The sequence below is a fragment of the Pristis pectinata genome, chromosome 35, assembly GCF_009764475.1.
Source record: "Pristis pectinata isolate sPriPec2 chromosome 35, sPriPec2.1.pri, whole genome shotgun sequence".
Lineage (NCBI taxonomy): Eukaryota > Metazoa > Chordata > Chondrichthyes > Rhinopristiformes > Pristidae > Pristis > Pristis pectinata.
The window spans coordinates 7,344,242-7,366,376 of NC_067439.1; the positions used below are offsets into that span (position 1 = coordinate 7,344,242).

Consider the following 22,135-nt stretch of genomic DNA (forward strand, 5'->3'; position numbering starts at 1 on the left):
TGCTTGCATAAGCCGGAAGCTAGACCTCCTGGTACTGAGTGTGGTATGATTATCTTTATTCAATGATCCAGGGTGACTGTAGCCACCACAATTTCCGGATTTAATTTTTTTTGACTATAAATTGACATCCTCTTGTCTGGTACTTTCAGATATAGTAATTGGGCCTTTCTAATTACCCGAGTCCACTTTCTTTTTCCCAGATCTTTTGCAAGTATATATGAGAAGCCAATTGTTAAGAATCTGTAAATTCCATCCTCTAACTTCTCCCCACCCTGACCCCTCCTTGTCTCTTACCCCATCCCACTCACTCACTCCAAATATCCAAATGTTCAGTGGATGAAATCAGAGCTTGAAGTTTAATTGAAACGGTTTATCTAAACTCCATAAGTGCATACTCCTTGGTGTAAAGGCACACTGTCTTTACTCCCATATCTCATATTTTGGTGTTCTGGTTGAGAGATTATCCACTAATGAAGCATTACTTTGAAGAACAGCCCTTTCCAAATCTTTGGGCTCATTAAATTTAAATAGAACAGATTGATTAAATAAGAATTATTTTCAGGAAATAGGACCAAGTTGCCATGGTTCTGAAGATCAGATTGTTTCGGCCTGGGCTGTATGTGGTGGATGGCTTTTCTTTTAAATAAGTTTGCGATAAAGCAGCTTAAATTGTACATTTAAGAGAAAAAATCTCTGCTGCGCGCAACATCAAATGTGGCCATATTAAATATTAATCATTTGTGATATCTTTGCTATTCTGTCAAAATATTGCATTTAAAGTGAATTTTAAAATTTAACTCTTTCAACCAGATCCAGCTCTATAAAAAAATACTAAATGTCTGTTTGTTTCCTTGGTTTTTCCTGGACTGAACATGAGGCATATAAATGCTACATGCTTAAACATTTCCCCCCTTATTTGTGCTTCATATCAGTGCCCAGCAAGCCTAGGTCAGCAGGTTTGACTCTAGTTTCTTTTTTGCCTTGAGCTTTGATCCCAGCCTTTGAAAGAACACCCTCTTGCATCAATGTCCACTTTTCTGTTTACTATCCTTGTGGAATCTGCAAGATTGACAGTTTGAATTAACAAATGTTGGGTTTTCTGTAGATCCAAACCTACTGGGCATTGTGCTGGAGCTAACTCCTTTCATGTGTTACACAGATCAGCACTGATATTTTCTCCTGGGCTTGTTTTAAAACCAGGTCCCAGAGGTGAAGCACCACTAATAACTGATCACTGTGCTAATTCATTGCATCATCCTGCCTGCTGATGAGTCAAGTTAAAAACAAGCCTGCAAATGACTTGTTAAATCCAACCCTTAAATTTAACATCCAATTGTGCATTGTTTGTGATTCATTAGTCTCCATTATTTTCTGCACCTTTCAATGTAATTTCAACAAACTGCTTTGGGAGCTGTAACAGGATCCCATAATTGTAATTTAACAGGAACTTTTGCAATTATTTATGCCGTAAACCATGTCTTTGATTATTGTTGGTGCTGCAGTAATTGTCGAAAGGTTATAAGTTCTGTTTCTGATGTTGCTGTGATTACAGCTTTTGGAGATACTTTGAAGCTGGTTCTATGTGTTTACTATCCAGCAGCTCAATGAGAAGTACCAGTTCCATTTTTAATTGAGATGTTATCCCTTGTATTTCCATGGGGTTTGACAAAGTAAACCAGACCATTAGTGTTTGCATACCTACCTTTCCAGCATAACTGAGAATTGCATTGGGTGTTTACTTCCGGGATTCCCTAGGTTACATCTTTGGCTGCCGCCTCTTCTGTATGATCATGTTCAGAAGCGGGATCAGCTTTCACATGAGATACAACCCTCCCTCTTTGGCTTATCTTGATGCTGTATTCATTTCTGTTCAAGCAGACTGCCTGTCTGACTAGTTATGGGTGAGACAGGATTTCCTTTGGGAAGACCAAGGCCATCATAATTGGCCTCTGCCAAAAAATCTGCACTTTTGCCAGTGACTCCAGCTCTGCTGTTTTCTTCGATGAAACCAGTTGTACTTCAGCGTTCTATTTGACCAAGCTTGAACTTCAAATTTCCATATTTTAATCCACTACTTCAGTCACTTGCTTTCATCTTGAGAGCATCTGGAATCTTTGTGCTATTGGCACCTCAGCCTTGACCTTTTCAACATCTTTCTTGGTAGGATCCTGGATTTTACTCTATAAAGACATCAAAATTTAAAACATCCAGTATTATCTTAACTGTACACAGATCCATAATAAACCCACTAATTGATCCTTAATAAATTACAAATGGTATTTGGAATGCCTTTCTCTACTAATTAAGCTCTCCAACCTGCACAAGTTCTATAGCTTCCTTCAGTCTTGAAGCTCGCTCTGTATGTCCAAGTGAATCCTCTCCCTACAGATGATCTCTGCATTGTAGATGAAGAGGTGAATCCTGATTAATGAAAAAAAATATTCTGGAAACACTCAGGTCAAGCAAGATCTGTGGAAAGAAGTAGAGTTAATCTTTCAGATCGAAGACCCTTCATTATCTTGACCTGAAATGTTATCTCTTTACCTCTCTATACTGGTGCTGCCTGGTGTGATAAGTATTTCCAGAATTTTCTATTTTGATTTTCAGAATTATAAGGTCAGTGGAGCACAGAAATGCAGTTTTTATTTTCAGGATCTTTAAGTTCGGGTGAAGTGTTATTGATCGGAAACTTCTGATTCTGTTTATCACACAGAATGCTACCTGATCAGGGTGCTGATAGATCTGGAGCAGAATCCAATTCTGGAGATGCTCTGGTTATACTTGGCTTCTTTAGAGTGGTATCAAATGAGGGTTGTCCCGATAGAAGAATGATGTTTGAAGAGGATAGTACTGTTTACCATCTTTTAAGGAGTGACTTAAGGAGAGAGAATATAGTCAGGATGTAATTTTGATATTGATTAGAATGGCTTCAGTACCATGGCAAGGCAGAGATTAAAAATGCAATGTAGATAACTGTGGAGTTGTGTAGGTTCAAAACTTCCAAATGCTGCTTTTACCAGTGTCTGAAAGATAACAGGAAATGTTCAATATCGGTGCAAGAGCTCCCTGTAGTGTCTTCACAGAAAAGAGATATAAGAAATACCATTCTTAAGTTTATTTTCCCCATACGGTGCATGTTGAATTACATCTCTTTAAGTGTTGCCCTTAGTAAAGTAAACTTTTATATGCTGCACAGACATTTATACTATGATTTAAAATGTCTTGAGTTTATACAGTACAAAACTCTTGCTTTATTTAAAATCTAGCCAGCCAGCTTGTGGTTTAGCTTGCTTCCATCTCTTCCTGTTATGGCCTGAAGCCAAGTAAAAAGTATGTTTTCAGTTATGTGGGTCAGAAACATTTTTGGTTCTGTTGTAATCTAAACAGAAAAGCAAATCCGTTGTACAGTCAGATATCTGTTTCTAATCCACTACAAGCTGATCTTGATGCTGAAGAGTATCCTGGGAACATACTTCAGGAATGGTGATGGTGGTGAAGGAATGTCTCTCTCCTCATGTCATGTGATGCTGTTCCACTGCGAGTGTTTACCTTGCAGTGCATGTAGAAGGACTGCATAATTTGGCAACTGCACTGAAGGAAACCAGCCCAAAGAGTTTATTCATTTACATCATTTAAAAGAAAAGCTGGTTTGGGTTGCGTTTTGGGCAGTAAGAGTCTTCATGGTTCAAGCATTCTTGTATTTGACTTTTTTGATGTAAAGCCATTTCCTCGTGTCAGTTTTTTCTGATTCACTGGCCTGCTTGTTGAATTCTGCATTTGCTTGTTCAGGTAACCTGCGTGTGTCTAAAGTATCATCATTCTAAGAACTGTATCACTCTGCTCCAAGATATTATGTCTGTAGTTGGGTGAAGTTTTTAGATGTAGCTTGTTTTTGTGGTCACTTTACATGTGACCCATATTGTTTTTGTCCATGGAGTAACCAATCGTATGTCTGATACTTAAGTTTTTTTCACCTTCTTCTGCCTCTGAGACTAAATAGTGATCAGGAGTGGAATTTGGAGCAGATTCTTTTCCCCTGAAGCCCTCCCAGCTCATTGGGTAGAGTTGATGTGACCCCTCTGTTGTCCACCTGAGATTAGATATCTCAGCAGAGAGCAACAATGAGAAGTCCTTTGCTCTGTAGCAACTGGTTCATTGGAGGTACCTACAGAACTAGTGCACCTAATGAGTTACTTACTTTGAGAGTTGTTAACCACCTTCTCCATTTGTTAAACCAGAACACAGCTCGGATGAGTTTTCCACAGTAGTTCCTTCAGTTTTTTTGTGCCTGCAGTGAAAGGCCAGCCCCTTATTCTGCATTGCAAATTATTCAATTCAAACGGTAATCAGGATATGATAGACAAGTTTCACTTCTCAATTTAGTACATCGTGTCCTCAGGATCTTTGTTCAATATCCTTTGCTTCGTTTCCTAATTTACTTCTCCCAAGATTCTTTAATTTAAATGGATTAATGGGGGAAAAAAACAAAAAATTGGACAGCTTTTATTTAATCTAAATATTACTTTTAAGCACAATTTGACAGAATGGGTCATGCAGATGGTGCAGTTTTAATTCTTGGGCTTTGCAAGTGATTTCATTCCAAAGTATGTGAGTTTTCAGAAATTTATTGAGAATGTCACAAAGTAAGTGGAGATAGAGATCCAACTTGAACCCACTGCCCAGGTGTTGTTCATTTTTGCTGGAGCTAATGGCCTTGAGCTCATGGTGAAGTTTTTATAATAGTAAATGGCAAGGTTAGCTGCATATTGTTTGCATTGAACCTGGGACCTTTTTAGTTTGATGTTTAAGAATTCTTAAGCCTGGGCAAGAGGGTCAGTTTGGTGGTTGCTATGTTTCTGAGATCTGGACTATCTACAGCAGGAATTGGGGAAAATTCCACCAGCACTGTCTTGGCAAAATCCACCGAATTCCCTGAAAGGACAAATGAGCCACCAATTGGTTTCCTCTCCCAGGTCAACATGCCCATCATTGAGGCTTGGTTACACTTGGTCAGCTCTGTTGGGCAGATCATGTGCCTTGCATGCCTGATTCCAATCTCCTAAGAAAGGCACTCCATCGCGAACTCTATTGAGGAAAAAATTTGAGCTTGTGCTCTAAGCCGCCTTGGAGAAATGCAACCTCTCCACTGACACGTTGGCCTGTATACATTCAGAGGGGAGCATTCGGAATCATATTAAGAACTGAGTCTTTGCATTGAGAGTAAGCAGACCTTGTGTAAGTGGTGGAAGGAACAGTCCACTTTACAAGCTACCCATCTGCCCTCCCGTCATTGACCTCCTGCCCCACCTCTGGTTCCCACACTGGCCTCATTAGCCATCTCTGAATCCACGAACCCTGAGTGGAAGTCATCCTTAATCCTGAAGGACTACCAAAGCAGCAAAAGGTTGTCAGTGTAGATCCTGTTTGTTACATGCTACTTTTATATAATTCGTTTCTGAAGGCAGGCTGTGGGACCAAGATCCACAGTTCATTTTTCATAAACCTGGATCCATTTGGAATACAACAGGACTGATTTGATTTGCAAGTTAACAATTCAGTGTTGAACCAGCTCTTATTGTCCCTGATTGAAGGAGATCTTGATGGAATATCTGAGAACAAAGTTGAGGCAAAAGTTTTTTTTTCCCCCTGAGACTTTCCCTTGCAGAGAGATCCATCACTTCAAGAAAGAAGACAAAGACTATTGAACCAATGGATCTGTTTGGTCATAAGCTATCCCAGCATCCAATAGACCTGATATCATGAGGTCTTCTTTGGAAAGTGAGTTCAGTTCAGAACTGAACTGTCTCAACTGGATGAGGTGTGAATACAAGCTTAGGGATGTGAATCAACAGATCTGCTAATGCCACAGGTGAAAGAAAATGTTATTTGAACTGTTTCTTGCAGGTTCTTGTTTGTATCTTCTATATCTTAAAAATTGCTGTCTGTATTCAAGGTGTGGTGCTGCTGAAAGTTCAATAAGAAAGGACTTGGTGGATTCATGAATTTGTACTGTATTAGATGAATATACTAAAATTTTAAGAAACTGTAACAGTTAAAATCGGCTGCTAGGAGTGGGAAATGTGTAATTCTGAAAATAGATTCTACTCTTATTTTAGTTCTCATTAAAGTAACAAAAATCAGTGCTGACTAATCTGTGCACCAGTGTCAACTGAGTGGTGTCTAAATTTGTTTTTTTGGATCAATTGAATATCTGCTCTTTTATTTAAAATAGAAATATTGTTTAAATTCCCAGTATTATCTTTGTCACTTTCGTGAACACCGAAGCCCTGAATCTATTTTCAAAAGCGCACATTTACCAGTTGCAGCTTCATTGTGCAAGCGTATGGATGTTTCCAGAGTTCTTCACTGTTGGCAGAGGTTTATTTTCACGACCCCACCCTCTCCTGCCACCAGTACTGTACGTAACAGGAAGGGTAGCATAATACTTCACCTGTTCGCATACAAGAGCTGAGTGGTACTTAATCACCAACAAATTGGTTTCTGACCTTGCTGTTGTCTATTCACAGCTTCATTTTCCAGCGTGGTCTTGGAATAGTTAGTAGAGGTACTGACCCAAGCATTTGTGGCTCAAGCTTTGTGATTATCTAACGTTTTTGTTTGTATCTTTGAAGCAATTGTGCCAGCCTGCATAGTTTAGTTGGATGTAATTGAGGTATTTCATTAGGAGATTGTATAATCTGAAATACATTTTGTAAATGGGGAAAATTAACTTCAATTTCTCTTTTAAAGGTCTGGGCACAGAAGGACTTTACCGCGTTAGTGGGAACAAGTCAGAGATGGAAAGTCTCCAGAGGCAGTTTGATCAAGGTAAGATGAAGACAAATGTCTTTTAAATGTTTTTTTTACTGGTGTTGGTCAATGATGTAATTGTTTGGCAACCAAGGTAGGTGATAACTGCATGGTGTAGTAGATTTGCATATTTAGCTTTTCCTCCAGGAAACTTGATCCTTGTGATCTGGTCTCTGTTATAAATAGGTTTAAGTCGGGTGTGGCCCAGTTTCTGGTCAATGAGTTCTGAGTTTGGCATTAATGTGGCAGAGTAATGAGTGTTGTCCTACATGTAACTCGTTCAGTAACTGTCTATAGGTTACTGAAAAAGAATGCAAATTCATGAAATGCAAATCCCCAAAAAAAACTGCAGGCGCTAGATATTTGAAATAAAAACGGAAAATGCTGCAAACGCTCAGCAGTTCAGGCAGCACCTGTGGAAGGAGAAACGGGTAACATTTCGGGTCTGGGACCCTTCATGGGAATTTTTTTAAACTTTGAAGTAGAGGGCTCTCAGACCCTCCTGTTGTGGGATTTGCTAAAATCTAATCCTCAATGGCCTGCTTTTTCAAAAATAAAACTTGAACAAATGCTCTTAAAATGAGGCTGATCAAAATTGTTCATATTATATCTGATCTTTTTCCCTGATGGCTGCTTCACTTCTCACTTTTTAGGCATATGGGTACTTGAATGCTGCCAGCCTTCCAAAATCTCTTATTAATGCCTATTAAGCTATTAGCATTTGCAGAACAAAAAGGGTCCTTGTTGGCAAATTAGGTGGCTTTGTGGCTCAGTCAGTAGCTCTGGAGGCCAAGGTCCACCTAACCTTTACAAGTTCTCCTTGAGTGCCATGGATTTCTCTGTGCTCTGATTTCTTCCAACACCCCAAAGACGTGTGGGTTGGTAGGTTAATTGGCCACTATAAATTACCACTAGTATGTAGGTGAGTTGTAGAATCTAGGGAGAGTTGATGGGAATGTGGGGAGAATGAAATGGGATTATCATAGGATTGGTATAATTTGATGGTTGGCACAGACTTAATAGGCCAGAAACTGTTTTCTGTGCTGTATGTGTCTGTGACTTTCTAAAATTATACAATCATGGTGAGGAAAAACACTGAATCTTTGCCAGAAATTCAAACAAGAATGTTTCTTTGACATTAATTTTTTTCTTCACTGTTCCTGTCCTGATTGACAATTGAATCAGCAAACACCAGATTTCCAACCTAAGACTCCTTGTCTTTCTTTAGTCTACACCAAGATGCACATATTAAGCCATTCCAAAAGCCCAATTTAAATTTTTGTGAAAATATCACAATTTTGCGGTCTTTATGAGGAATTAAGATTTTTTTAATATTGAGCTGGATATATTAAAGTACAGGAAATCTCCAATAACCCGCTATCCAGTTGTTCAGAAATCAAGATGGTTTCACACCTCACTCATTAGTCCGGAGTCCGAGTCGTGTGTGCAGCTGGAGCTGAAGTTCCAGAATCTGGGCTGGAGTCAGTCAGGAACACCAGAATATGCGTGGGTTTTTTGGCCGGAGCCTGGATCAGAAACGTGTGGGTTTGCAGCCGAATCCAGGTTTTGGAACGTTTATATGTTTCAGTTTGCTTTGACAGCTTTAAACTTGCCAAGCTCAGCTTTCCTCTCCCTTTTAAACTGGTGGGTTTACTGAAAAAAATACTGTGTAACTTATCAAAAAGTTGGGGTATTAATAGAAATAACATTTAATAGACTGGAAAATCCACTACTGTCACCAGAGGTTCTGAGGAGATTGGATCATAAGATCGTACTGCATATATCTTCTCATTTGAAATATTTTCTTTATCCATAGATCACAACATTGTTCTGCAGGAAAAGGATTTTGCAGTGAATACCATAGCTGGAGCAATGAAAAGCTTCTTCTCGGAGCTTCCTGAGCCACTGGTTCCATATAATGCCCAGGTCGAACTGGTGGATGTCAGTAGTAAGTACCACGCCAGTTAAATTCTGTGGTAGAAAGCAAATGTCCTTCGAGTCCTTGGAGCAGATCAAGGGTTTTATGCTGTTTTTTGAATGGCAGTCACCAAGCAAACATGACACATGACTGTATATGGGAGCTTGGTGTGTATTGGTTGGCTGATGTAGTTCCCACATTAATTGCACTGGAAAATACTTAAGTGGCTGGGAAGTGCTTTGTAACAATTTGAAGCTGTGTAAGTGCTTTGTTTTCTTTGTGCAATGTCACATAAATAGCAAACAACTTGAATAACCAGCTAACCTGCTTTCAAGGAGAGAAGGATAATTAATTATTGTTGATGATACGGAGAATTGCCCTTCCCTCCACCTGCCTTTAAGATTAGGCCATAAGATTATTTTCTATTTTCTCCTGAGAACCTTGACTTGGCATCTCATCATTGGACACCAGATGAATAAATTTCTTGCTTAGACTAAGGTTTATTTTGAAAGATTTTATTTCCTTTCTCATAGCTCATTAATAGAACCAGTTGTGGCCAAGCGAACAGCTATTTCATCCCATGACATTATTATTGCAACTAAACTGTGATCAGCTCAGGACTGTTTCTTTTTCTCTCTTTTCCCTCCATTCTCTGTTCCTCTCCCCTGATCCACCCTCCAGTTGTTGATTCATGGTGGAATGCCATTTTTAAGGTATTGGCAGTCTCCTTGTTCCTTGAATAAAAAAAACAAAATGCTAGAAATGTTCAGTGGAGCAGACAGCATTTGTAGAGAGAAACTGTTAATGTTACAGGTTGATGTTTCATCAGAGCTGGGTAATTCTATTGCAAGCTGGTAGGCTGTTTATCTGAAATTGAGTTGAATGTTGAGTAATGAGGGCTGTAATTGCGTAGTTGGCTTCTCCATTTTATAGAAGACTACCGCTGAATGTGGTGCACGGAATCAAAATGAATTGTTGCTTACCTTTAAATTTGCATTCATCGTGAGCCAACGGTATGTGATGTCTTACAATCTGACTTCCAACAAGTTACTGGTTAGTACCTAGGAACGGAACACCATGCTAATTCTTCTCACTTTTCCTCGTGCCCAAGCATCACTTCTATGGGTCCTCAAAGACCTGCTTTAGATCAAAGAGCACTGTTCCATCTCCTTATTAACTCATGGTGCTGACCCTCGTGAATTGTTCCTGAGATGAGCTATCTTTTTGAACTGGTGAAATCTATCTGGTGAAGATACAATCACAGTGCTATTGGATGGGGAGGTTTACAACTTTAGACCCAGTAACAGTAAAAAAAAATTGTGATCCAGCTATGAGTCAGGATGGCTTAGAGCAGATCCTTCAGGTAGCTGCAAGTTCCCATGTGACTGCTGCTCTTGTCCTCCATGTTGATAGAAGTTGCAGGTTTGGGAGGTGGTGTCAGAGTCGTCCAGATGACTGTAATAGTTCGATGTGGACCAACATTGTAATGATTACTTGTTCTGTGATTTTAGAGCTGTATCAGGCGGTTCTAGCTTAATGAGCTATCAAGTTATGCAAAACTCCTAGCGGCTCACAGCTATAGAAAATAAACTGCCCTATGTTTGCCCTTCTCTCACTGTAGGATCTGGATCCCTATTGCATTTGTAATAGTCATGAATCCAGATACTACCATTCTGATGTAACCCATTAGTGAGCCAGTATGCTGAGCCACTTGCTGTCTGCATTAAATTACTTGTTTTTCTTCCCTCAGAAACACCTGATAAAGAGCTTAGGCTGAATGCACTTAAGGATGTGTTAAAGAAGTTTCCAAAAGAGAATTATGAGGTCTTCAAATATGTCATTACCCACTTAAACAAGTAAGTGATTGCTTGGTGCATGCAGTAAGGCCATCATAAATTAAGATTGTGATTATTAATTAGCCTAGCCGTATAATGGCACTGAAAATACCACAAGCCAATATCATAGCTGTATTGCCTCTAATGATGTAACTCATTTTAACGTAAAGCAAAATCTCCAAAGGGATTTAAAGCCTCTGAATTTCCAGGGTTATATGATATACAATCACTCTTCATAGCCCTGCCTATGCGACCACGCTAACTGCACACAAGTAGAGATGAAATGATTGACATTTTAGATGTTGCTGTTCAAAATGCGTATCGTGATTATTCTATTTTTCTATTTTAGAGACCAGATTAAATTCCTGCATTGCTTTGATGCAGGCATTAACCTGTTTCGAAAATGAGGATTAATGCATGCAGTAATAGCAGAAACGGGGATTTAATATGCATTAAATCTCTAAATTCCTACAGGAACCTGGTTGGTACTTCTGGAACTTTCCGTGTCCAAAAGGGTCAAACTATCATCAGGCTTTGTTTTAAATCTTAAGTGCAGTATAGCTTTCATTATTCATTGTCCCAAAGGATGTATCCTTGATTATTCTGCAGCTCGTTGCAGTCTAAGTCTTCGCATAATGCTGCCTGACGTAACTGCACATTCCCTTGTCTGATGCAACCTAGCAGTCCAAGAGGGATTTAATGTAACTTAAATTTTGTTTTGCCCCCTTTCTGTGCCTACACCATTTGCTGTATAAATTGCATAGATCCTAAATTTGAGGATCCTAGATTACCTGGCAAGAGCAAAATTATTTTGTTCTCAGTGTATGTTATGGAGTGATACAGCATGGAAACAGGCCCTTCAGTCCATGGTCTGCTCTGATTACCACCCCCCCCCATTTACACTAATCCTACACTAATCCCATTTTGTTCTCCCTGGATTCTCCCACTTACCTACTCATATAAGGCAATTTTATAGTCGCCAGTTAATATACCAACCTGCACGCCTCTGGGATGTGGGAGGAACCTGGAGCATCTGGTGAAACCTAGGTGGTCCCATGGAGAATGCACAGACTCCACACAGAGGAGGTCAGGGTTGAACTAAGTCTTTGGAGCTGTGAGCCATCAGCTCTGAGCTGCACCTTTGTGCCACCCTTCTTCCTGAGTTAGTTGCTCAATTCCTTGGTATATTATTTTGGAGAATACAGGCAAAGCATTTGGCCAGACTGCAATTCATTGGCATCCTCCTTGCTCTGGACCCAAAATATGATTGACTTCTTAACTAAAGCAATAATTCTTCTTTGTAGCTTTACATACACAGCCAGATTATCCCACCCCATCAGCCTAGGGTCCACAAATTTTTGACTTGCACATACTACAGCAATAACCTAGCATAGAATTGGGCTTTAGTGAACATTTATTCTGGTGGTAGCTTTTTTTAATAGACTTTCAATAGATCTCATGTCCAAATCCAGCATCTTTGGGATGTAGACCATGCTGGATTTCCAATTTTCAGTAATGTGATTAAAATATCTTTTTTTTTGTACCTGCTAAATCTTCTTCCTGTTTCCTGCTTTAGTTGGGTTGGAATTAGATCAGCAATCCACTTTTTTTTTTAAAAAATGGTGAAGCTGGAGAGGCAGCAGCTTGCTGAACAGCTAGAAATGCCTGGCTTTTGGGCAGTTTGTTTTCAGATTGTTGGATTTTGGACAAGAAGTCACTAGTATTTCTTTGGTGTACTCTATGGATAATGAGTCCAGGACATTAAACATAACCTAGTCAATGCACATGGACATTTCTGTTTCCATTCGGTCCACTGGATGCTACCAAGAGTGCCACCCAGATAACAATTTCCCCTTTTGCCTTATCCCAACTGTCCATTTGGAATGAATGGCTATTGCTTCAGATTCAAATGCAATAATTCTTTCACAAAAAAGTGTAACCTTGCACGATTGAGGTTTTAATCATGATTTGTGGCAAGCTTTATTTTGATTGGTGTTTTTCAACAGGGACAGAAGAGGGTGTGTCGTCCAGGTCTAGTTTTTGCATTCTCTGAAGAGGGATATGGGCTTGTAGTTTACTCGCTGAAATATAAATCTGTTTTTAATGCCAATTGATGTGCTATGTATTACTGGTGTGAAATTTCTTGTGCTATGTTGTGTCTCGATTTTTTTTCATGCTTCAGATGATGGAAGAGGAATCTGGGTGTGTTTGTACTGGTGTGTTTGAATCTGGGTGTGTTTGTACTGGTGTGTTTGAATCTGGGTGTGTTTGTACTGGGTTAGTAGAAGGAAGCACACATCTGCTCCATCCTTAATGCAAGGAGTAGGACGGCAGTTTTTGGCAGGGAACAACTAAATGTTTTAAGGATTTTTCTGCTATCTTTGTACTGTATACACAAGAATCCTTTTCATTTCAGAGTCAGTCAGAACTGCAAGTTGAATCTGATGAACAGCGAAAACCTCTCCATTTGTTTCTGGCCCACGCTTATGAGGCCTGATTTCCAGACCATGGACGCGCTGACAGCCACCAGGACATACCAGACTATCATCGAGCTCTTCATTCAGCAGTGCCCTTTCTTCTTTTACGACAAGCCAATTGTGGAACTGATCAATACCATCCCCAGTTCCCCCACGTCGAACACTGCCTTTCAGTGCCCTTCGCCGGTAGCAATGATCCCCTCACCACCACAGTCTCCGCCGCCAACACCTTAGAGGCCACTTCAGCAACATCTGCGAACACAGCTGCAAACGGAACAGCCAAGTAAACTGTGAATTTGGTTATAAAAGATACCAGATACAGTAGCTGGGTTCTTTTCAAGACTGCCTTGGGTTGTAGAACCCCTTTCTGTTGTGCAGAGCAGTGTAATCAAAGTTACAAGTAATGTGCCACTAAGGAAATTTGGTTAAGTACCCAAGCACTGGAGTTTTTAAAAAAAACCTATTGACTGCAAAACAAGCAGCCCATGTCTTCACTGTGGGCTCTGTAAAACATTCAAATAGCACAGGTTCTGCAGCAGAATGGTTTCTCAAAATGCACAACATCTAAACGGTTAATTATACAGACAAACTCTACCACTTAATTTATACCTTGCTCCCTTCTAAGCCATTGTAGAAACTTGCTTTTTTATTTTTCATAGCGCCAATTCATGCTTAGAGAATTGTTTTCGCTGATCATGTGCTGCTATTTTAACCTTCATTAGAAAAGAGACAAATTTCAGGCGGACTGTGTGAATTCACAGCAGGCGTGCACGATGCCTGATGGTCACAGCATCGCACCAACGTTTGCAAATGCAAGGTGTGAGTATGAGGAGTTACCCTAAGTGGAATGAGCAAGCCCAGCATGTAAATGTGCATCTGTACAGATGATACATTGGGGAGCCATTCTAACCTTGGGGCATTTTTTTTAAGGAATACACACCTAATGAATTTGTACTGATCAAAACTGTGTGTCCTAAGGTTCTGTAGAGCTTGTAGTAAAGAGGTTTGTCTGCATAACAATAATGTGAGAGCAGCTGCATGAAAGTGCTTTGTGCAAAATGAAATTTAATGCTGGTTTTCCCCAATATGGATGCTGCTTCTACAGCTAACGTTTGTTGGACTTCTGAGCCTCTTCATCTCATTCTCACTGGCTTGATCTGTTCTGGTTAGCTAATTCCTAATTCAGTTCCCTTCAAAATCCAATTGAGCCACTCTGGATTAATTTGCTATGGATCATTCTTTGGATTAGTGGGAGGGTGGGAGGAGGGAAGGGAGGGGTTTTGTTACCACTACATCCATGTTCTCCCTGTAGTGGGCTCCCGGTTGCTCACTGGCCAGATATGTGCACAGTGCCAAATTGGAGCCTCTCGCACACAAGGAAATCTTACTGCTAACCAAATGCGTCAGTCATATCCACGCCCAGTTCATCCTTTAGAGAACTGAAACCTTGTGTTAGAGCTGAAAGGTTCTTTTCCCCCTCCACCACCACCCATGAAGTTGCGCAGTAAATAACGTCTTGGCCAATGCCGCATACCTGTCCTGGCGGTAGTTAAGGTGGTTTAGGATGTGGCTTCCGCTCAAATAGCTTACATTTTTTAAGTAATTAGAATGCTTGTGTGGCATGTTAGCACGTGCACGGTCTACTAAGGTTCTATAGCCATCCTAGGGTGGGGCATTTTGGTTGTGTCCCACAAAGACCCTAAATTCTTTGGGGAGAGTAGGTTTACAGTGACTCAATGGGGAAAAATCTTTGATCGCACTGCCCCTTCCGTACTTCCATACTTTTGCTGGACTCCTGCTTGAAGAATGACCAAATTGATGTGATATTAGGAGGTTGGGGGAGGGGGTCATTGCCCATGGATTCATACCTCAGCACCAGTCAGTGCCTAGGAGAGTGGGGGAAAGGTGTTGGTGAGGGGAAGAGATTCGGTCAACACTAAGGAATATTTCCAGTTTCATGCCTGAAACACTAAGACCTGAACCGGTTCACTTTCAAAGCCTAGTTTGAAGATGGCATAAGGGATCCTCTTTCAAAAAAAACTAATGTAAATTCCACTGAATGTGGGAACCTTCACTACACATGACACTACATATACAGGAATTCACCATTCAGTGAGTTTATTAGCAGTAGCTATGAAGTATGCTGTTGATCATTAAAAACATAACTTTTTAGTGATTTGTTCTTGGAGCTGTCAGCACCTGTCTAGAGCTTGCAGCAAATCGTGCTTCAGGGTCGGGGGCAAATCCATCATTACCTGGCTGATTTGTTTTCTCGGCATCTATTTTCCCTCATAGGGCTGTGCCAGTGTATCTATTTTACAACACTTAGTCAATCTAAGTATCAACCTTTGCCGGTTTGGGTATGGTACGTATAATTGCAGTCACTCCGATAACTGAACAACACTAAAATGTAATGTGTTTGTGTGTGTTTCCTTTTGTAACAAATCAATGTTGTGTGTATTGACTGGGCAAAATGTGAAGTGGATTACCCAGTGATCAATTGTTTCTGTATGAGATCTATCACTCAATTTTGATTTTTTTTTTGCCAATGTATATCTCAATGTTTGAGAATAGATTGTTCAGATTCTATGTCAAAAATCTTTTGCAATGTATTGGCACAGTCCTTGTTTCCCAGGTATGATTGTTAGGACTGGAGGATGTTGGGAGGTTGATGTATAGTTACTTGCTGATTGAATAATGATCCCAAATTTTCCAAGCTAATGTTTCTAGAGAAAAAATTAAATTGTGCTCCGATACACTTTGCAATGTGTTTTAGAATTGTGGGGAGTAGTAAATGTTTTGCATTGGACAGCATTGTTTGAGTTTTACCTACTGACATTGTCTAACTGGACTGACAAGTGTCTCAGATTTGCATTAAGAGTGGATGTGCAGCACGGCTTGGTGCCACATTTTTGCAACAGAAATACCAGCTAAGTTTTTTTTGACTTGTTTGATCATCAGTGAGGTCTCACCTAATGTTTAACTCTTCCTTCATCAAAGGGCAGTTGTATTGGTAAGAGGATTACCCTCCATAAATCATCCATTTCTGAACTTGATCACCCTACCAGCCTCTAATGTGGAGCCCAGTCTAGCATACATTAAACAACAAGCCATTCGCAACAAGGCATGTCTAAAACCAAATAGCTCACAACACTGGGTGTCATCAGTCTCTTAACAGCAGCAAAAGAAAATCAGCTGACCTACACAAGTGGATAGAAAAGTAGCTTCTGAAATGGATTGCTATATCTGCTCGTCCTATTTGGATGTTAAATAATTGCTCAGGCTTGTACTGCATTGTATGCATTGTGGCATTTTCCTTCCCCCTTCCCTTCCCTTGCCCTGCTAGGTGTCTGCTTAAGAAAGCTTACAAGCTGTAAGGATCAATTGGCTGCCTAATCTTCAGTTTCTCTTCCTGAATTTGGATTGGAGAAAGGTATGGGTGAATGTTTACTTTTCACTGTCTAAAAGTAAATCCATATTTGTAATGTGAAAAATTCACCAGAACACCTTTTGAAAAGTTGAAGTATATTTAGGTAAGTTGCTGTGAATTGACAAAATTGCCAAGAGGAGCATTGTTGGTTGTATTTTGGAATCTTTCTCTTCCCCTCACCCTGCCATCCAAGAAATTTTATAGAACTGTATACGAACAAAATAAGCTTATGGTTTCTGCATATCAATGGTTTCTGCATATCTGCTTTCTCTTCTATATGGAGGAGTTGAGGTACTCCGTGAGAAACAATTAAACCAGGCACATCAGAACTAGAGACAAATTGTACCTGGTTTTATGGGCTAGCTGCTTTATTTTGGATTTAATTTCAGGCATAGTTGTAAGGGTTAGTACAATTTACTCAAACATTAGTCTTGTTTTGATATTTTACAAATCTATCTTCAGATGGGAAATTGTTATTTTTGTTTTAATTTGCTTTCTAAATATGTTGCTGCTTCTCTGCACTTTGCAACTTCCAAAATGGTTCATTGTGGGGGGTCTGGTTTCTGAGTTTCATCATAGTTGTTTACACAGGAGAGCTGCTGACTGTGTCGATATGTCTCATCCAGTTATCATGACCTTGCGAGCTCCCACTCAAATGGTGTGTTGCCTGACCAGTTAAACTGTGTGCTATTAACTCATGGATGTGATGAAATTGCCAATTATTCCAGGAATGTGTTAAAAGCTCTGATAATCACATCTATTCTTCCTCCCAGGTTAGTCCCACTGTTGAAACTTCTAGCCCTGGTTATGGTTAGCGCAGATTCACGTGACCTGAATTCATGGAATAATGGAATAAAACTGGGGTTCACCACAGTGTACATCCTGATTTTTATCTGAGAACATTTAGATGAAGTGAAAATGGACAAAAGTTTGCAGAGATTAGAGGGATGAGAGATGCAGTGTCAATTCAATCCATATCAGTATATTGCACCCCTTAACAGATGTGGCCTAATTTGCACAATTTGTGTTTTGAAGAGAGAGAAATTAAAAATCAATTGCCACAGCTGTGAAATTCTTAAAGCTACCACCTTGTGCAAGTACCAATATCATCATTATCAAAGCATTTATTTTTCTGGAGTAATTGTGGACAATAAATCATATTTTAGCTTTTCTAAACTTTTGTAGTGTGGGGGGTTTTTGCACAGTTTCCTATTGGGACAATTTGCACTTTAAGCTTAGTTTGTTGTATTATCCCCTTAAAAGGCTGATCTTAAATGTCAGAATGGGTTCAACTGCTGAAATTGTTCAGAATTCCCTTGATGCCAAAATTGCCCTTTTAGTGTCCAGGTGCTTAATGTATTTGTGCAAGATTCCTTTGCTCATCAGTTCATCCAAAGCATTTTAACCATTTTTAAGTGACTGATAACAAGGAAGAAATGTGGGCAGAGGAATTTCAGAGTCTTTTCACACCAATGTTGAGTAGCTTCAAGGCAAAATATTCCCTGTCCTAAAATAAAATCAGGAATGGGAAATGACATTGATGGCAAAATATTATTTGGGGGCATGGGGGAAAGGCAAACTTAAATTTAAGTGCTGATTATTAGTGGTACAACTGTGCCCTTTTGGTATTTTCTGTAAAAATGAAGGTAATCTTGACCACAAGGGGGATTAGTTGCATTATCATGTTCAATTATTTAAAAAAAAAGAAGCATTGCCAATCAACCTCTAAAGACAGGCAGGCATCTTCCCTATTCCTAGGATGACAATTCTGTGCTCCTTCCCCTCCAGATGAAACTCTTGCCCTGAATCTGGGACCATCAGGCATTCTGTATCAGTGATCAAACTACCCCACATCTCCCAAATAAAGTCAATTTTACAGAATATTCCAATGTCTGCAACATTTTGCCTTTTGTTCGAAGTATGTTCTATTTATACTCTCCATAGTTTTTTTTTAACTGTTTTGGAAGGCTGAGAGATAAGGTGAATTAGAAGGTGAATACTCGGCTTTAATAGGCTTTGCCATGCCAGTCTAATGAACTGGAACTATGACTTTAAAAATCCTATAATCAGGGAGGTTCCAGCATAATATCTAATGAGCATGAACCTGCAGTAAAGCTGCAAGTAATTCATCACTGCATAGGTATCCTTATGGGACAGGCTAGAAAGACCGCTGGAATATTATATAGAAAGTGTCAGATGTGTAGTGGGAGGTTGCAAATTTTGGGGGCAGAATAGTACATGTTGGACTCTGCACCTAAATATATAGAGGCTGATTTGGGAATACTGACAGGTACCTGAAATAGAGAAATTGTTCTGCCTTCTGCAAGCTGTGACATTTTAAGTAAATTTGTATTTGCATCATAATTTTAGCCTTTGCTTTTTGCTTGCCTTGGACACATGTCACTTCCCTGTCAAGGGTCCAGGCCAGTTGGACTATTCTGACTCCACAATCGTGAGCAAGGCATGTTAAGAGAACCTAAAAAGATTCCCCACATCCTTTCGCCAACTGATTCTGTGCAATAGGATAGTTCAGTTCAGCTTTGTCCATCCCACCTTCTCCTTGCAAGCAGGCTGTGTGCGCAGAAGAATCTTTGGCTTTGTAATTGGGGGTGGCTGGAGGATTTATTTAAGCTAGTTTGTAATCCAATTTGTTCTGGGAAATTGTCCACACTGCTACTGTTTGCTTGTTAGAGATTTAAAATTCTTCTGTTGTCCAAAACACACTCTCCTCGGCGCTCAGTTGCTCTATTTCAGTGATGGTTAGAAAATAAATGTGCAGAGACTAGTTACAACAGTGGTGTTCGGCACAGGTGGAGAGAGATTGCTTCTTCCCCCTCCTGCAGGCAAACAAAGTAATCTGCCTTTAATCTGTTAAAAAGCACAGTGGGCTGTAATCCTTGATGGTATATAGCTCGAAAACACTCATTCAGTCCTGAAAACTTGCCCTGAGGAGTTGGATCCTGGCATAGGTCAGGAAAAAAAAGGGAAAAATATCTAAACACTACCTACCAGTCAAAGTACTAACATAATATTTGCACATCTTGTAGTGCTTTAGAAAGAGCAAGATATTTTATACCTGCCCTGAGAAAGGCATATCACACCCAACAGGTACGAAATCTTGTGTCAAGCGCCATGTACTGGATAACCAAAATAGACTTAATTGATGAGGGAGGCACTTTCTTCCAATTTAGTTATGGCTTAAAAACACATGTCATGCATGTGCTGCAGTGCTATAATATGGTGGATGATGTCACCAGGGGCCTAATGAGGTGTTTCACCCAGAGAAAATAGCACAGGGCCAGGACATTTATAGCTTGCAAATTCTCTTTAGTTATTTTTTGACCGTTGAATTCTGTAAAATAGAAAATATTTTAGTTACAAAAAATACTTCCGCTCCAAACTTAAATTTATTGCTGCTTTTGTGCTGTGCGAACATTTTGTTTTAAATGTTCATATTTCTTATTAACACTGAGCTAATCCAATCCCTGATTCTCGCAGTTTACCACCCCCTGCTCTTTCTCACGTTCCCGTCCCCCTCTCCTTGCTTACCTGCCCTTGCACCTCTCCTTAGCAGTAGTGGAGTTCAGATGTGATTGACGCCTTGCCTCCCATCTTCATTCTGTTAGAATGTTTTTTTTTACATCTTCATTTTCTACGTAGCACTGATGACTAAAAGCTGCGTGCATTTTGAAATAATGCATTAGTTGCACATGCAGTTTTTATAGAAAAACAAATGCAGAGATTCCACCAACACAAGATTTGGTTTATTCTCATACCTAATGTAAAACACTTCTCCAATCTTGGGTTTTGTACAGTTGAATCTCCCCACTCTTTGTAATTTAATTGGAATAATAGATTATTGAATGTCTGACTATGTAATTGGGTTCTCTATTAATTGAGGACATGGGTGGAGAAGCTGATTGGCTGGTTGTACCTGACTCCCAGGCCAACAATTGTTTATGCGATATATTTGTTTGGTAAATCTAGCTGTGTGGAGACTGCAGGCACAGTGGGGGAAGTGTGCTGAAACATGCTGGTTACCCATCTGGATTCCTCCTTCCCCTATTTTGAAGCAAGTGCCTGTTCTATTTTCCTGCCACCTGCTACACTTTCCAAAAAAAAATGCTTGCAACTCACTGTCTGCCTCTGAAGGAGCAAATACCTGTGGAATGCATCAGTTTTCTTCCTTGCTGGTTTTTGTTTTCAACCTTGGCAGCCCTATTGAAGTAGTGATTTGACAGTGCATGTGAGATAGCAAAAAAAAACAAAACCTATACAGAAGCTACCCTTAAAAGGCACATTGTTATTCAGGAGCTGGATTGGGCACCTTTTTAGATCACAAGAACACACCATGTCTCCCACAGTCGGCTGGGCTGGGAAACACAAATCCCCTAGGTGCCCTTACTCCCAGAGCAGTGTGCAGTCTTACGAGCTTTCACTTGACTTGCCAATTCCTGCTTTTAGTCGTGGAACAGTAGATGTGAGCAGGCAGGAATGGGAATATGGTAAAGGACTTGCCTCCAAACCCCATAGATTTTTTAAGCCATTTATATTCAAAGAATCAATTTGTTTTTTCATTTTTTCCCTACCCAAACACTTGTATTTTTCATCCAGTTTCTAAACTACCTGCTGAGAAAGTCAATTTTATTAATTTATGAAAGGCGTGGGCTTTGCTTTAAGAGCTCAGTAATGCAGTATATCTGCTATTGTAGCCAAACAAGCTGCTTTCATAACTATAGAAATTCTGCTGCCGTTTCCTCGCCATTCAAGTTATCCTGGTTTAATTTGTAATGCTGCTGTGTTTTTTTTAACCTGCCTAAATGTGTAACCTATAATCTAAAGTAAGGAGCTTGTAATTGCTTTGATTTCAAAAAGGAATGTGTACAATCAGTACTGTTTAATGTCTTCTCCCCAAGTTCACTTAAACGCCAATGAGCTACTTTTCAACACCTAGTACTGAGTAATCCAGAGAAGTGGGATCAGTGCTGTGCCCTAACTTTTTATTTGGTACTCTACACTTGTAAAATGTTTTCAATATGTTAATTAACGCTTATTTGAATTAAAAATTGAGTATTGAATATATAATGTAATATTGGTCTGAGAGTTTGGGTAGCCATTACTTTTTTAAAAAATGGTAACTATGTAAAGAATGGTTGGTTGTATTCTTAAGAGGCTAATGGTTCAGATCCTTTAGTTACTGGTGTCTAGAACTTTTTTTTTGCATTTAATAAAGTTGTTCCCATAGATTCTGGATCAATTGTACCGCAAATTTCCAGTGTTTTATTGAGAGTAAAATGGTTATTCTATCTGTTGAATCCTGCGCCAGAGAACTTTTACTTCATTTGTGGAAATTGCAGTGTTGCAGCCTCTTCCTCCACCCTGTGGTATTCCCTCCACTTTTGGTTGCCCTGGAAGATTGATTTTGATGGCTTCACCCCCACCACGATAGACAACTGAAGGAGGGAAGCAGGCCAAGGTGGTGGATGCATGATCTTGACGTGTCTTGGATATTCCCAATGCTTGGTGTTTCGTCGATTTTTGGGAGATCTGCCCTTCCTTTGGAATGTACTGACCTCTGGCTGCCAGGTGGGAATAGAGACGGGAATGCCCTTGTGAAAGGCTGACCTCAAACCTTTTTTCCTGCTGTCTCCTTTCTTCTCTGGAC

At 39.8% G+C, this 22,135-nt stretch overlaps 1 protein-coding gene across 3 annotated transcripts in view; it reads left to right on the forward strand.

The window, feature by feature from the left end:
* Nucleotides 1–21,721, forward strand: part of arhgap35a (Rho GTPase activating protein 35a) — a 121,200-nt gene extending 99,479 nt beyond the window's left edge. For all 3 annotated transcript variants that reach the window (XM_052044076.1, XM_052044075.1, XM_052044074.1), the window contains 4 exons: nt 6,751–6,828; nt 8,627–8,758; nt 10,479–10,584; nt 12,980–21,721. In XM_052044076.1, the coding sequence (XP_051900036.1) occupies nt 6,751–6,828; nt 8,627–8,758; nt 10,479–10,584; nt 12,980–13,274 (611 nt within the window). In that variant the 3' untranslated portion in view covers nt 13,275–21,721. The remainder of the gene's footprint in view (nt 1–6,750; nt 6,829–8,626; nt 8,759–10,478; nt 10,585–12,979) is intronic.
* The last annotated feature ends 414 nt before the right edge of the window (nt 21,722–22,135 follow it).